Source organism: Papaver somniferum, unplaced genomic scaffold, assembly GCF_003573695.1.
Source record: "Papaver somniferum cultivar HN1 unplaced genomic scaffold, ASM357369v1 unplaced-scaffold_128, whole genome shotgun sequence".
NCBI lineage: Eukaryota > Viridiplantae > Streptophyta > Magnoliopsida > Ranunculales > Papaveraceae > Papaver > Papaver somniferum.
This window is the reverse complement of record NW_020621936.1, coordinates 10,413,002-10,428,031: the sequence shown is the minus strand read 5'-3', so window position 1 is coordinate 10,428,031 and position 15,030 is coordinate 10,413,002. Positions and strand designations below refer to the sequence as shown.

Below are 15,030 nucleotides of genomic sequence, written 5' to 3'. Positions count from 1 at the left end.
GACACCATTAGAGCCGTGATTGCTATGGCTTCTCAAAAAGGTTGGTTACTTTGTCAACTTGATGTCAAATCGACATTTGTGAATGGAGAACTCCATGAAGAGGTCTATGTAGAACAACCACAAAGTTTTGTGATTTAAGGAGAAGAGGACAAAGTATACAAGTTGAAGAAAGATTTGTATGGCCTCAAGCAAGCACCAAGAGCTTGGTATAGTGAGATAGATGGATACTTCAGAAGGTAAAACTTCAACAAAAGCAAGAGTGAGCCTACACTATATGTGAAGATAAAAGGTACATCTATTCTCATTGTTGCTTTATATGTTGATGATCTTATATTTACGGGTAATGATGTTCATATGATTGAACAATTCAAGAGAGAAATGATGATGAAATATGAGATGAGTGACATGGGTTTGCTCAAGTATTTCCTTGGTATAGAAGTTCATCAAAGTGAAGATGGAGTGTTCATTTCTCAAAGCAAGTATGCCGAAAAGGTGTTGAAGAAATTTGGTATGCTTGGTTGCCACCCCACATCTACACCACATGTAGTGAATGAGAAACCCAAGAAGGATGATGGAGGAAAAAAAGTTGATGAGACTTACTATAGAGGTCTTATTGGAAACTTGTTGTATCTTACACATACAAGACCCGACATCATGTTTGCTTCAAGTATGCTTTCTAGGTTCATGAGTTCACCTAGTCACCTACATCTTGGTGCGGCAAAGAGGTTGTTGAGGTACATACAAGGAACAATGAATTTTGGAATCATGTATTCAAGAAATTTGGATGTCAAATTAGTTGGCTATTGTGATAGCGACTTGGGAGGGTGTATTGATGACATGAAGAGTATACCGGGGTATGCTTTTTCTCTTGGTTCGGGTATATTTTCTTGGGCATCGAAGAAGCAACCAACCGTAGCTCTATCCACGGCGGAAGCGGAGTACATTTCGGCATCAATAGCTACATCTCATGTTGTTTGGCTAAGAAGAACCATGGAAGATATTCAAGAGAAGCAAGAAGGATGCACCGAAATTTTTTGTGACAACAAATCCGCAATTGTTATGTCGAAAAATTCGGTTGAGCATTATAAAGCAAGGCACATCAAACTCAAGTATCACTTCATTCGAGAAGCGGTTGAAAATGGTAAGATAGAACTCCAATATTACAAGATGGAAGATCAATTGGTAGACATATTCACCAAGGCACTTCCCAAAGGCAAGTTTCAAAACTTTAGAGAATTACTTGGAGTTGTGATCATCACATTAAGGAGGAGAATGTTGCGTAATATGCTGAAAATGTGTCTGTGAACAAGTTTGTGCAGACAACCAAATTAGCAAGCATAAAAAAATGTAGTCAGTTTTGTTCATGTGAACAATTCTGTTTACAAAGTATGTTATCTCTACACACTATTGTGTATCTGTTTTAGAGTAAAGAATTTGTTATAAGTGTGTGGGCTTCCAACTCAAAACCAATTGGCAATAAGTGGAGTGGCTTTACATCTTATATATTAAGATCTAGGCTAAGGAGTAAGTTGTCTGGGACTATTTTATAGTTTCTCCAACATGCTCCCCCTCCACGTGTAGGGCGGAGATTAATCCACTACAACGTGGACCTCTGTACGGATGGACGGACAACCCTTTGGATCTACTTCTCATTCCGCTCTCATACGGACCTATCTTTGATACCATGTTAGAAATGTGTGGGCTTCCAATTCAAAACTAATTGAAAGTAATATCCTCTAATCTTTATAACATGTATTACGAAGTAATATCCTCTGACTAGTTACTGGAGTAAAAGGTACACATGACTGTAGTTTTGGTAATAGGGTACACCACATCTGTAGTAGGCATCTGCCCAAGAATGGTTAAATAAGAATACTCTGTGAGAATTGCTGCAAATCCAAATTTAAATAGCTAAGCCACAACAACAACAAAAAAAAAGCTACTAAATGGAAAACAAAAAGAAAAAATTGTGTAAATGGTCTCTGAAGATGTTGAACCTTTTAAGATAAAGAGGAACAACACCTAAAATTTCTTCGAATCCGTTTCGAGCAATAATATGCACAGGAGACCATCATGTTTCCGGAAATTAAGTCAGGCAATACTATCAGGTTATGAAGAGATCATTCCTAATCAAATTTGGATAAAATTACAAATACTCGTCTACGGTGCAACGAGAAAACAAAGTTCATCCTTCCCTATGCCCAATTACCTCATCTTCTTGGCGATAAAATTAGTTATTGCCAACTGGCAGTATATTTGGGAAATAGCACACACTCTAATAGCTGAAGCATTCAAACACCAAAGACGAGCTGATCGTATTCAGCACACCTTGCGCTTATGGTCTTACGATCTCTGCATTGACATTGATCCCATTACCTAACGTTTGAAGTAAACATTGCAAATTTCATCCTCTTTTCTCTTTACTTATGTTTATTCTTTTTCTACCACCTTATGACACACAAGCATATTATCTTCATAAAAACATTTTCAGTTTCAAATTAATTGGAGATAATGAAGTACAAACAACAAAACATTTAATGCAAGTGAATTTTAAAAGGGTTAACCATAAGAATAACCTTGACAACGCAGCCAGTTTCCTCTAAGCTAGAAAGAAATCCATGTGTAAGAAATGGATTCATTTTATCAGAACCAGTAGCTTTAATTGCACATGCATCCCATTCTTCAGATGGAATCCCTGAAATTGAAGAAACCACTGAAAGAGATAATTTCTGAGGTCTCATCATCTCATTCGTTGACACACCCTAGTAATTATCCAAATAAAGAAAACTATTAAACATACTAGAACAAAAATAAATAAATCAAGAGTACCTAATAAATCCAATCCGGTAGAAAGTATGAAACACATGTGAGTCTGATTCTGGGGCTGCAAGTGTAAATGTCCCAAGAGAGACTTCCATTTCATATGGTTGTAGTGCAACAGGTTTCTTTTGCCCCAAAAGATGGCACTGATTTTCGACAAATAATAGATTAAAATTAAAATTAAATTAACATGAGGTGAATTTTAATTTTGTTAGAACGTGGGCATCCAACTCAAAATCAATTAGCAATTAGTTGAGGTATCCTAAGATCGGTTCTTATTGGGGTTGGCTAAAATAGAAATTAACATTTAATCCTTTTTTTCCTGGCCTTTGGACGCTCTAGTCCTATCCCTTTGAGCCCAGTACTTTTTAGTCCAAAATTAACCCGTCCGGACAGATTAGTCCAAATTTTAAACGAGTTAATCCAAACTCTCAACGATTCATAATTTCTTGAATTTTCCCATTACCAAAATTAACCTTTAGAGATATAAACCATTTGAATTGATTTGTTTATGTAGAAATTAAAATTTATTCCATTTTTTCCTGGGCTTTGGACGCTCTAGTCTTATCCCTGTGAGCCCAGTACCCTCTAGTCCAAAATTCACCCGTCCGGACAGATTAGTCCAAATTTTAAACGAGTTAATCCAAACTCTCAACGATTGAATTTTCTCATTACCAAAATTAACCTTTAGAGATATAAAACATTTGAATTGTTTGTTTATAGATTAGAGAAAGAGCGAGAGCTAGATAGATTTTGGAGGGGATTTGTTGGATTAACTCATTTTTTCTCGGTTCCAAACCCTAAGTCTGTCGATGAGTCTCTCTGCTGGATTCATTTTTCAATCTCATTGATGAACTGGTAAACGCTTCTGATCTATCCAATACCGAAATTCCTTCCTCTCAGGTACGAGTAAAACTTATTTTCCTTAGATTTCGATAATTTTTGACAAAAATTTCTTGTAACTTATGTCTAAAAACTTGACCTAGCTTTCAATCTTTGATTACCACCGAAAATCAAGTTGGAAGTTTAATCTTTTTGGGTTAAGGTTCTACTCATAGAAAATTATCTAGCTGACATTTTCTTCTCTTTTACATAGTGAATTTTGGTAATGAACCAGTATAGAGTTGACGTTTGTGCTATTTTTTCATTGCTGCTTTTTTGTTCATCTAAATTTGGTTGAAATTCGGTGGCGGTACCAAGCTGGTCGAACAATTCTCGTTAGTGGTGTAACTGAAATCTTAATTTTTTGTGGCTCAGGAAGTTGGTCTTGCTTGGGGTGTTAAGAATGATCTCAAATAGCTGCAGAACACCTTCAAAATGATTGTAGCAGTGATAGATGATGCTGAAAAGAAGCAACTAAGATAGAGCTCCGTGCGATTGTGGCTAAAGCAGCTTAGCGATGCTGCTGATGATGTGCTGGACTAGTTATAATATTAAGTCATGCGGAGAAATGAATTGATCAGAAAGAGGTTTAAAGTACGTATCTCATTTGTTTTTCCAATCCACTTGTGCTTTTGGATTTTTATGAAAATTTTTCTCTAGCAATAGAGTTAGAGAGCTGAAGAAAGAGGCCACCACAGACTACTAGAATTCGAGTGGTTAATAATAAGAGCGAATTTCAGTTTAGATTTATTCTCGCTTTCCTTTATTTACCAGAGACAGGCCTCAAGTATCCATGAAATGATGGTTAGGTTAAGAAGGTCTTATCCAATAGAAGCACTTTCTAGGTTTGAGCTTTGAGGTGTGGCAGTTCCTTTGTAATTTGTCTGTTCTTAATTAAACATTTTTTTAAATCATGAATTAGTTAAAAACTGTTTGATCAAGATGTGGGTTGTTGTGATCTATGAATCTATGATTGGATAGATTAGATATAGGTTTATGAGCTTAACTAGTGGCCATTTTTAATTGGTTACCATACCCTAGGAGCTACACATAGTCCACTAGGTTTACGCCAAATGTCGCCACACTATACGATGATAGCACTTGTATTAAACAAATAATTCATTTTGATTAGTAACGAATTAGGACAGATTACATGGTATTTGTATTTTGTCATATATGTTTCTATGATTAAGATTACTTTGGGGGTAATGCAAGTTACAACCTATTGGAATGCAAAGTTTCAGGGCATGATTTCTTGTTAAAATATTCGCAAGTAGCCGCTAATTAGACAGTACTTTGTTGTTTTGCACTAATTTTGGGATAGTTGTTTTCTGGCAAAGCCATTTCATTAACTCCAAGCAAAAGAAACAATGCATATGCTGGAAAGATACCAAATTCCAGCTGGGGCAGTATTGTAATCCATTGATTAGGTTAATACATTCTATTGGAATGCAAGGTCTCGAAACATCACTCTTAGATAGATTACCGTGCACGGTCATTCGCAAGGTCTGATAAATCCATTGTTATTTGTGTTTATTTTAGTGTTACCAATGACCTCTGTTTAGGAAAAAAAAAAGATGAAAAGAATCTATTAAGAATGATAAATTTTCATCTGTTTGGTTGTAGGTCTTTCTAATTTCTATTAGATAGATTCCATTTTCTTTCTTTCAATCTGTTAATAATAGGAATCGATCTATACATTGTCACTACAGCTGTAGTTTCTCTTGAAGTACTCATGCATCTTCCGCCTTTAGCAACCGTAAATTCTTCTTCAAATTTTAAGATTTCTTTCAGATTGTTCCTACATTTTTAGGCACTTTATATTTTAAAATGAATGTCATAGTCGATGCTAATATTTTTAACGTGTACATAGTTGAACACATATTTATTCTTAATGTGTACACAATTGTACACATGTTTTTCAATGTGTACATATTTGTACACCTATTAATTCATGTGTACATAGTTGTACATCTGTTTATTGTTAATGTTTACATAATTGTACACCTGTTGATTGTTAACATTCCAGAACATGATATGATTTAGAGGTTGAGGTAAGATATTCTCTGAGGTTGTCATCATTTCTTATTAGCAGTTATAACCATGATATCATTTCTTATTACTCGTTTTTATGTTCCTCATGATTTCATCTGTTTTATCAGCATCACTAGTTTAAGTTTTTGTCTCAAATGATCAGTCAAATTGTTGTGTTGGTACATATATAATGAAAGAATCTGATGAAATCTCTGTTTCCCGTGCTTTTGGTGATACACGTTTCAAAAAAAAAATTAGATTAGAAGAATGAGTTTGTCCTTGTACTCTTCTCTCTTTTCCTCTACCGATGCTCATTTGGTTTCATAGTGACTTTTAGTATTTTATGTTCACATCCTAGTGATTTCGACTTGCATTCTTGTGTAGAATATTAGAGAAATTAAAATGATGGCCTTTGGATCTTCATTTCTATTATTCATAACTAAGAAATTGAAACTTTCTGTGAAACACAAATTTGGTTAATTATTTAGTTGCTCATGGCTGCTGGTTTTGGACTTTTCGTTAGTGAAAAGGCTCTAAATATTTGGGTTTGTTCTTCGTATTTGTACTTCTAATTGACAAAATATAGTAGCATTATTATTCCTTATCGCTGTAACTTGTGCTAAAGTTGTTCATCCAAATTCAGAATTTTCTTTCTAATGTTCCTTGCTGATCTGTGTCAGTATCAAATATTGTCTTTCCCAAATTGAATACCACGGGAGTCATCTTTCTGTTTGTAATGTAGGTTGGCATATCCTTACCACGGTTGTAACTCTTGATGGTACATGGAAATCCCTTGTAGAATTATTTTTCAAGGGATTCCCTATATACATGATCCACATTGGGATATTCTGATAGTCGGGGGCATCTGATGATGTTTGTTCTAAGGTTTGTTGATTTCTTTTAACTCGAATGAATCATTTAGGACTGAAACCATACGCTGTAATAGTCGAGTTTTTTTACTTTTTTTTTTATATAAATTTTAATAGTTCTTACATAATTTGTTTTCAAGTGTGATGTTGAAGATTTTAACTTGGGTGATAATTATTGCAGCTAGGGATTGGTGAAGAAGAAGAAGTAGGAATTACTCAAGATGTGCAACAGACGACATGGAAAATCGTTGATTTAGGCGAGTTCATCTTTTTTTTTCCTTTATTGTAGCTAGGTTAACTAGGGTGTACGAAGATGTGCACTTTGAGAAAATGGTGCATAATTGGTTATGGAGATTCTTGATAATGTTTTCACTTACATTATCTTGTGGATACTCAAATGATTGTTGCCTTGTTGGTGAGAGTAACCTATGTCACATATCTATATACATGTTGGTTACATGCATTTGTTGACTGGTAATATGTACATAGTTGTACACCTTTGGTTCTTAAACGTCTACATAATTATACAATGTGAATTTTTAATGTTTACATAGTTGTACACCCGTTGACTGTTCATGTATACATAGTTGTGCACCTGTTGATTATTAATGTGCATATAGTAGTACACATGTTGATTATATCATATCATGATGCACCTTTGGCATCAATTTTTTTCTTTGTTTTATGCATTTAATTTAGGGACTCACAAGGTTTCAGGAGGTTGATGGTTCAATTCCATCTGATTTTTCATGTTATGTTTATATAATGTGGGTAGATGTGTTTGTAGGCGAATATGGTTAATTTGTTCCATGTTTTGTATAGGGTGTACATATATGTTTACCAGTGTATTCTCCATGAAATTTAGGTCGATGTGTGGGTATATATGATTGGTCGACTTTATATATCAATGTTTTGTAGGAGTTTCCTGGTGCATCTGTGTGATTCCGATGAAAAAGTAGGTTTGTGTGTGGTTATGTATAGTCAATTTTATGTATGTTTAGCCGGGTGTACATATTGATGCACCCATGTAATTCCCTTAGGACGTGCTTATGAATAATTGATTTTATGGATGTTTTGCAGGCAAATATTGGTGGACCCGTGTCATTCCAAAGAAAAACCAAGTCTAGATGTGGGTATGAATGACCATTTTCATGCATGTTTTGCAGATATGTACAAAGTGGTACACATGTGGAAAAATGACTCTTTAAACTTTTGAAAACTTTCGTGCATGTATAATTTTTTTAATTGTACACGTCAAATAATGATGCGAAAATTTAATTTTTTAAAACTTGAGAATTATATAGTCACTCTTTTCGCAGGTTTCGGAAAGAGCTCTCCAAATATATAAAGTTTGTTAATTTTGGATGAGAGGTTTAAAAGATAAATTGTTTTTAATTTTTTTTTTTACTTTTTAAATTGCTTGACATCATCATGAGTCACCATGGAGTAAACTGCAAATATTTGGACTAAACTATAAGTATAAACGTTACCAATGTACTTTCCATATTTCAAATATGTAAAGGACTAATTTGTACCTAGTTGAATGGATGTGGACTAACAAGTATATTTGGATGTGATTTTGGACTAAATCGTATTTTTCCCTTGGCTAAACCCTCATTTGCTAGCTTGGCAAACTGGCCGCGCCACTATGGTAAAAAGCTTAAGCAATCGAATCTCCACCAAACGGTTGAGACTAGATCGACCTGTTTTATTAAGACCGCTAGCGGTCGATTCTCCACCGCTAGCGATTTTCATAAAACCGGCCGGTCTTTCTATGTCGCTTATTAAATAATTCGTAACGACTATCCCCCCCCCCCCCCCCCCCCCCCCCCCCCATGTCTCCTTATAAATTCATCCCATTCAATTCAATTTAATCACACCTCGTTTTCTCATTAACTCTATCATCTTACTCTTTTGTAACTTTACTCTGTTTAATTTTTATTTTAAACTCAATGGATTCTTCTGACGAAGAAGTGCATATTCATATGGATCGATTTGAAGAACAACAACGAATATTTGTTCAGGCGTTGAAAATTGATGATGAGTCCGATGAAGATAAAGAACTAACGAACAATTTGCTGCAGTTATATTCATCGGGGCAAATACCTAGAGATAGAGCCAAGAGAAGTGTTCGCAAGAAGATATACGTACCCGGGTCGGGCTGAATGACACGAGAAGCTAATGCACATTATTTTCTTCCCGACTGTGTGTTCTATGATGAAAATTTCCAAGGTCGATTCTGCATGCCCCGACACTTGGTGCTAAAGATTATTGGTGAGCTTTGTCAGGTGGAACCTCAATTTAATTATTAATATGATGCATTCAATATTAGAGGTCATAGCCCTGAACAAAAGGTTACTTCGGCCTTAAGGATTCTAGGATATGGCAGACCTCCAGATCTAATGATGAGTACCTTCGGATTGGAAAAACAACCGCATACAAGTATCTTTCATTGTTTTGCGAAACAATGATTAATCATTTTGGTCCAACATGTTTATGAAAACCAACTGACGCGGATGTTAGAGAAATATTAAAGCAAAATCAGGAAAAGGGATTTCCCCGAATGCTGGGTAGTCTTGACTACATGCATTAGGTATGGATCGGATTCCCTACCTATATGGACGATCAGTATAAGGGTCACTACGCAAAACCAAACGGTTATCCTTGAGGAGGCTGCTTCTTATGATTGTTGGATATGACACGCTTTTTTGGTCTCGCGGGATCTCAGAACGATATAAATGTTTTACACAAATCTCCTTTGTATGAATATTTAAAGTATGGAATTTCTCTTTAGGTAAATTTTATTATCAAAGGGAATCACTACACTCATGGTTATTATCTTGCAGATGAAATTTATCCAAAGTGGTCAACTTTAGTTCAATGTTACCGTCAGCCACCTGCCGGTGAAATGGGTCGTTTATACTCATATTTCAATAGTAGACAAAATGAACTGAGAAAGGATGTGGAACGGGCTTTTGGAATTTTTAAGCGAAAGTTCGCCATCATTTGTGGGCCTTATCGTGGTCTAAGTGCTCGTGAAATGCATAAGACTATGCTAACTTGCATCATTATGCATAACATGGTAATCCAGGAAACTCGTCGTAATAATAATTGGACTAACCATAGAGATGAAGACTTAAGGCCTGACATCATACCAGCAAGGGGGTTACCTACAAGGATCTATGCACAAATAACTAGTCATATTGAGAACATAACTGTTAGAGCACTGCTCGGTTGAACCCAGTAACGTTGGTATGTCAAGTTAGTTGTCAATTTTAGTTGACAAAATGCATTCTTGATTTAGCATACTAAAGATAGTTTCGGACTAGATTAGGTCTAAGAAGTTGAATTGAAGCTATCCTTAAAGGATGAAGATTGAAGACTAAAAGAAGACATCAACAAGTACTTCATCAATAAAGGTATGTGATTTATTTCATTTGGATTCTTGTTCAATTCTACCTTTCTAATATATCAAGATAAATGCTCACTCTATGGAACAATTCCAATGACGGTAAATGTACATTTATGTATATAACTTGAGGTTATTTTATTCATGACCTTGGAGACAATAACCTTTATCCTTATAAAGAATCTCATGTTATAGTGAATGAGCTTACGAATTCAACGAGCCAAGAATCACTCAATTCCGAGTTATAATGATGAAGTTATGAGTGACTTACTAAAGTAACAGTTATAAGTATTGTTGTAACTGTTACAGTTCGTTAGTAGGAAACAATCCATGGGTTGCTTGTAACGGTTCACGGACTTGGGCCCAACTATGTGACTAAAAGCTAATTTTGGTCAAGTTGGTGATGTTTCCTTGTCTAGGCAAGATGGCTATTAATCCAAACATATTTGATTACCATATTAAAGTGTTTGTGATAACTTTTAATTCCTGCCTAAGTTAAAATGTGATTTATTCACATAAATAGATATTTGCTAATTAATTATTTATTTAATTATTTATGCATAATATTTGTAACTTAGGAAAGACTTCCATAATTAGGAGAGTCTTGAAAAAGGAAAATAGCCTAAACCCTAGCTTAGTTTTCAAGCTAACTTTTCACTATAAATAAAGGGTTCGTGAGTTTACACGGTTTTCACCCCCTTTGGAAAATTGGCGTAAGCTTTGCAGGATGTTTCCTTGTCTTCTGTTCTTCGTGAACAAGAATGAGATAAAATTCTTTGTATTGGGGATCACAAAGCCAAGTTGGATTATACCAAATTGTAATCTAGGTTTTTCACCTCTTGTCTATTCTAAGCTTTTCTCTTCTGATATAAAACCATTCAAGAGTTGTTGATCATAAACCTTAGGTTTTGATAGATTTCAGTTTCCGATCGTATACCAACACTTGTAAGTCGAAAATCGGATACTAGAAAGAAAAACTTCTATTGAGGCATCTCGTAAAAATCCTTGAGAAGTTTTAAACAAGATATCTCTAGATTTATTCTAGTTGTTCTTGTTGTAGAGTTATTAGGTTTCTCTTCCTTTTATTGAAGAGTATAATAATCCCTAATCTACAAATTTGTTTTGATATTACTTTTACCTAGTAATTGTTTTAATAAAAATAAACACAAGATTTCCAAAACCTTGATTCACATCTAAAGGGAAATCAAACCGGTGTTTTGTGCAAACAAAATATCGAATCGTGTTGTTGCATCTTCTAAAGAGCCTTGGGTTCTGCTAGAAGATTTACGAGAAGAGTTCCTAAAAATAATCGGTTTGTGATAGGAGTTCTATTTGTGATGAAGCAGTTATTACATATAGTCCGAATAGGTAGGAGGAAATTGGTGTAACAGCTTTTAATCAGTGTGTGTTTATTCTGGACTAGGTCCCGGGGTTTTTCTGCATTTGCGGTTTCCTCGTTAACAAAATTTCTGGTGTCTGTGTTATTTCTTTTCCGCATTATATTTTATTTATATAATTGAAATAATATAGGTTGTACGTTAATCAGTCATAGTTGTTAAATCCGACCTTGTTTGTTGGATAAGACTTGATTGATCTTGAACAATTGATTTTGTTATTTTCACATTGTTAGACCAGTCTGGACTAACATTGTTTCAAGTAGACACTGTGTTGAAATATTCCTTTAGTGATTGTTGCTTCAAGAGGTTTATACACGGTGGATATTTAATAGGTTGTGATTAAAACAAAGATTTTGGATCAAGATTTTCACACTGAAATCAGGTTCACGGACTTGTTTCTGTTTAACTCTGATTGTGTTGAAATAGAGATATTACTCCTTGATATACTTTTCTATAAGATTGAGTCTGACTGTCTAGTTGATTCTCTTGAAAGTATATTGTAGTAAGTCCCCTCAGATTGCCAAACGAAATATTGGGTGTGGTTGTTAGACCCCCGCTTTTTCAATAACTTTGTATAACAGGTTAGGGGAAGATCTCAAAGCGAATATGTGGGATGAGTTTGGAAGAGATGGAGGAAGAATTGAGTAGTGTTGTTTCATTTTTTATTTCAGTGTTGTTTCATTTGTTATTTCATAGTTCTGTTTTGAAGTTGTTTAATTGTTTAAGTTTCATTTGTTGTTTCATAGTTTTGTTTTGAAGCTGTTTAAGTTTATTTTTTTAACGGTCATTAAAAGTAGCGATCTAGACTCAATCGCGAACATTCCTTATAAATATACCTACACTTCATCCATTTCAAAATCACACCTTCATTTAAAAACTTCCACTTCATCGACTTCAAAATCACTTCTCTATAAAAACTTCTTTACTTTCTGGGTAATTTATGGATGATCCTAGATTCACTAAAGATGAAGATTTACCTCTTTTTATAAACTATGTAATAAACTACCCGAAGAGAGGTGAAGACCGACGGATAAACGCTGTACCTAGTATGAGTTATTTGGGAAAAATTCATGATGCTGCACAGAGACAAGTAATCCTCATAATCGGGATTGTGCTGCTTTGTTTTGCCGATTCATGGCTATCAGAAAAGATCTTGTAGATTTATAGCTATGAAAAGTATTGTTCACTCGATATCGTCTTAGAGGTGACACCAATGCTGAATTGGGAATACGAACTCGAGACGAGTGACGAAGATGGAAAGGAAAAGTTTTTGAATACGAAGCGCATTATCAAGTTCTTAAGGAGTTTCTAATAACTCGTATGGGATGTTAGGATTAAGTGGATGTTGTCAAAGTTTAAGTTTTAGTGTAATGAAAAAACTAGAACAATTTAGTTATAGTCTTAAGTTTAGTTTAATGGATGTTGTAAAGTTTGAATTTTAATGTAAAGAAAAAACTAGAACAATTTTGTTCTAGTCCGAAGTTTAGTTTTCATGGATGTTGTCAAGTTTAATTTTTAATGTAATGATAAAACTAACAATTTAGTTCTAGTCTGAAGTTTAGTTTTCATGGATGTTGTCAAGTTTGAGTTTTAATTTAATGAAAAAACTAGAAAAATTTAGTTCTAGTCTTAAGTTGTAATGAAAAAAATAGAACAATTTCATTCACCATAACCAAACTACTACATCTTCATTAAAATTAAAGTTGATACATTAATTAATTAAGTTGCACTACTTCATCATGGTCTTCATCATCCTCATCTTCAGCTTGAACTCCAAATTTTTTTTCCATGTTTCTCTTGTTTCTTTTTTCTTCCAACTCCTCTGCTAACCTGTCCATCTCCATCTCACATACCATATATTGTCTGGGATTCATTGTTACGGTATTTGCATTTAGAATCTTATTCTTGTCGTAGTCTGAAACAAATTTCTCTTGACTTAGTCGATGTTTTTTCATTTCCCTAGTCAAAAACTGCCGGTCTACAGCTCTTTGTTTTTCGACGGTCTTCTGATGCTCTATTAAAGTATCCATAGCACCTCCTTCACTTGCTTCTCCTTCTTGGGCATCTTTTTTCGCTGCTCTTGCATAGTTTCTTCATAATAATTTTCTCTTAATCGCAACATTGACATTCAAGTTGGAATTGTTGTTTGTTGTGGTTTCTGGTGAAGAAAATGGATTATACGAAGGGGGATGAGATGATTGAGATGGTTTTGAAGCTGGCGTTGAAGGTGAAGAAGTGTATGGTGAACTTGCAGGTATATTCTGCATGTTTTCTAACACTTCTGGATTATATTTAGGCAACATTTTTTAAATATGATAACAACTTTCATAACCAAATTTTTTCCCATGTTTGTGGTGCCAATCCGTTCAACATTTTCATTTGACATCAACATCGACAAGACCGTTCGCTCGAGCACGAGCAACTTGTGTTATAGCAGCAACATACAAGGAAACTTGGGCGTTGATTATAACGGAACGACCGGATAATCCATTTGCATCATGATCGTTGATGTTCATAGTTTCTTCACGAAATTTAGAAAATATGTTATCCCACAACTTGGTTGATTGTTGTTGGGCACCATCGATACTATCTTGTGTAAAGAACACTTAGTTTCTGCAAATGCTTTCATCTTCAGCTACGATAAATTTTGGACCCCTAATATTCTTATTTTTATTAGTTTGAGTTATTGAATTGAGTATTAGATTGAGACATATTAAAGAAATTATACAATACGAGTGAATGAAATAGTTGGATGATGAAATTTGTTTTAGACCAACAAATGTGAAGAGTAGAGAAGAGAAGATGTGAGTTAAAATGGAAGAGAAATTTGGTATTTATAGGGGGAAGATTTATGGCCGTTGGATCAGATTCTATTAGCGGTGTAGACTAGACCGACCGGTCTTAAAAAAGTCACTAACGGTTTAACAAACACCGAACGATGTAGTTTTGGCTGAGGGGTCGAGACTCGACCGCTCGGCAGAAACTTGACCTGGCCTCGCTAAGTGGCAAGTTTGCCAACTCCATACTGGGTGCAAAAACGACAAACTTGAGAGTTTTCCATTCCCATAGGAACATGACATAAGGATTATAAACTGCAGGATCGTAGATAACCCATACAATGTGGGACTTATGAAGCACAGACACATCGATATTGGTGTCGTGTCCGCGTCCGACGCGCATCGGACACATGACGCGCGTATGACACCGACACGACGCACATGTAAAAATCTATACTCTATTTTACTAGTTGGGTAGTCTAGTGTGTCATGGAAATTAGTATACTATTTAATTTTTCTACATGTAGACTAATCTAACAGCACAAAAACGGTTTTTTTCATCTAATTGTGTGATTAATGTATTTGATATGCCATAACACTATGATTTTAGTATATAAAAATTATTTAATTAGTATATATATAAACGTGTCCATGTCCAATGATTTTGTGTTTTGGAGGTCCCTGTGTCCATGTCAGTGCTTCCCAGTGGGACTAATAATCTCAACACGCCCCCTCACGTGTAGCCTCGTTGGGTCTAACACGTGGACGATAAATCGAGTGACGCAGAGTAAATGTGTGGTCAAACGACTCGACACAAAAAAAACATGCTCTGATACCATGTT

General features: G+C 35.0%; 1 protein-coding gene and 1 long non-coding RNA gene across 2 annotated transcripts; both read left to right on the top strand.

The window, feature by feature from the left end:
- The first annotated feature begins 396 nt into the window (after window positions 1–396).
- On the top strand, window positions 397–1,305 carry LOC113331897 (uncharacterized mitochondrial protein AtMg00810-like). Its single transcript, XM_026578540.1, has one exon. The coding sequence runs from the start codon at window positions 397–399 to the stop codon at window positions 1,303–1,305; it is 909 nt and encodes a 302-aa protein (XP_026434325.1).
- A 2,200-nt stretch (window positions 1,306–3,505) lies between these two features.
- Window positions 3,506–7,068, top strand: LOC113332050. The gene is made up of 4 exons (XR_003351302.1): window positions 3,506–3,723; window positions 4,078–4,296; window positions 6,479–6,621; window positions 6,787–7,068. It is a non-coding gene; the product is annotated as an uncharacterized LOC113332050 (long non-coding RNA).
- The last annotated feature ends 7,962 nt before the right edge of the window (window positions 7,069–15,030 follow it).

Bases quoted from the DNA above. Each gene is read 5' to 3' on its own strand.
- LOC113331897 (XM_026578540.1), top strand. From the start codon at position 397: ATGAGTGACATGGGTTTGCTCAAGTATTTCCTTGGTATAGAAGTTCAT.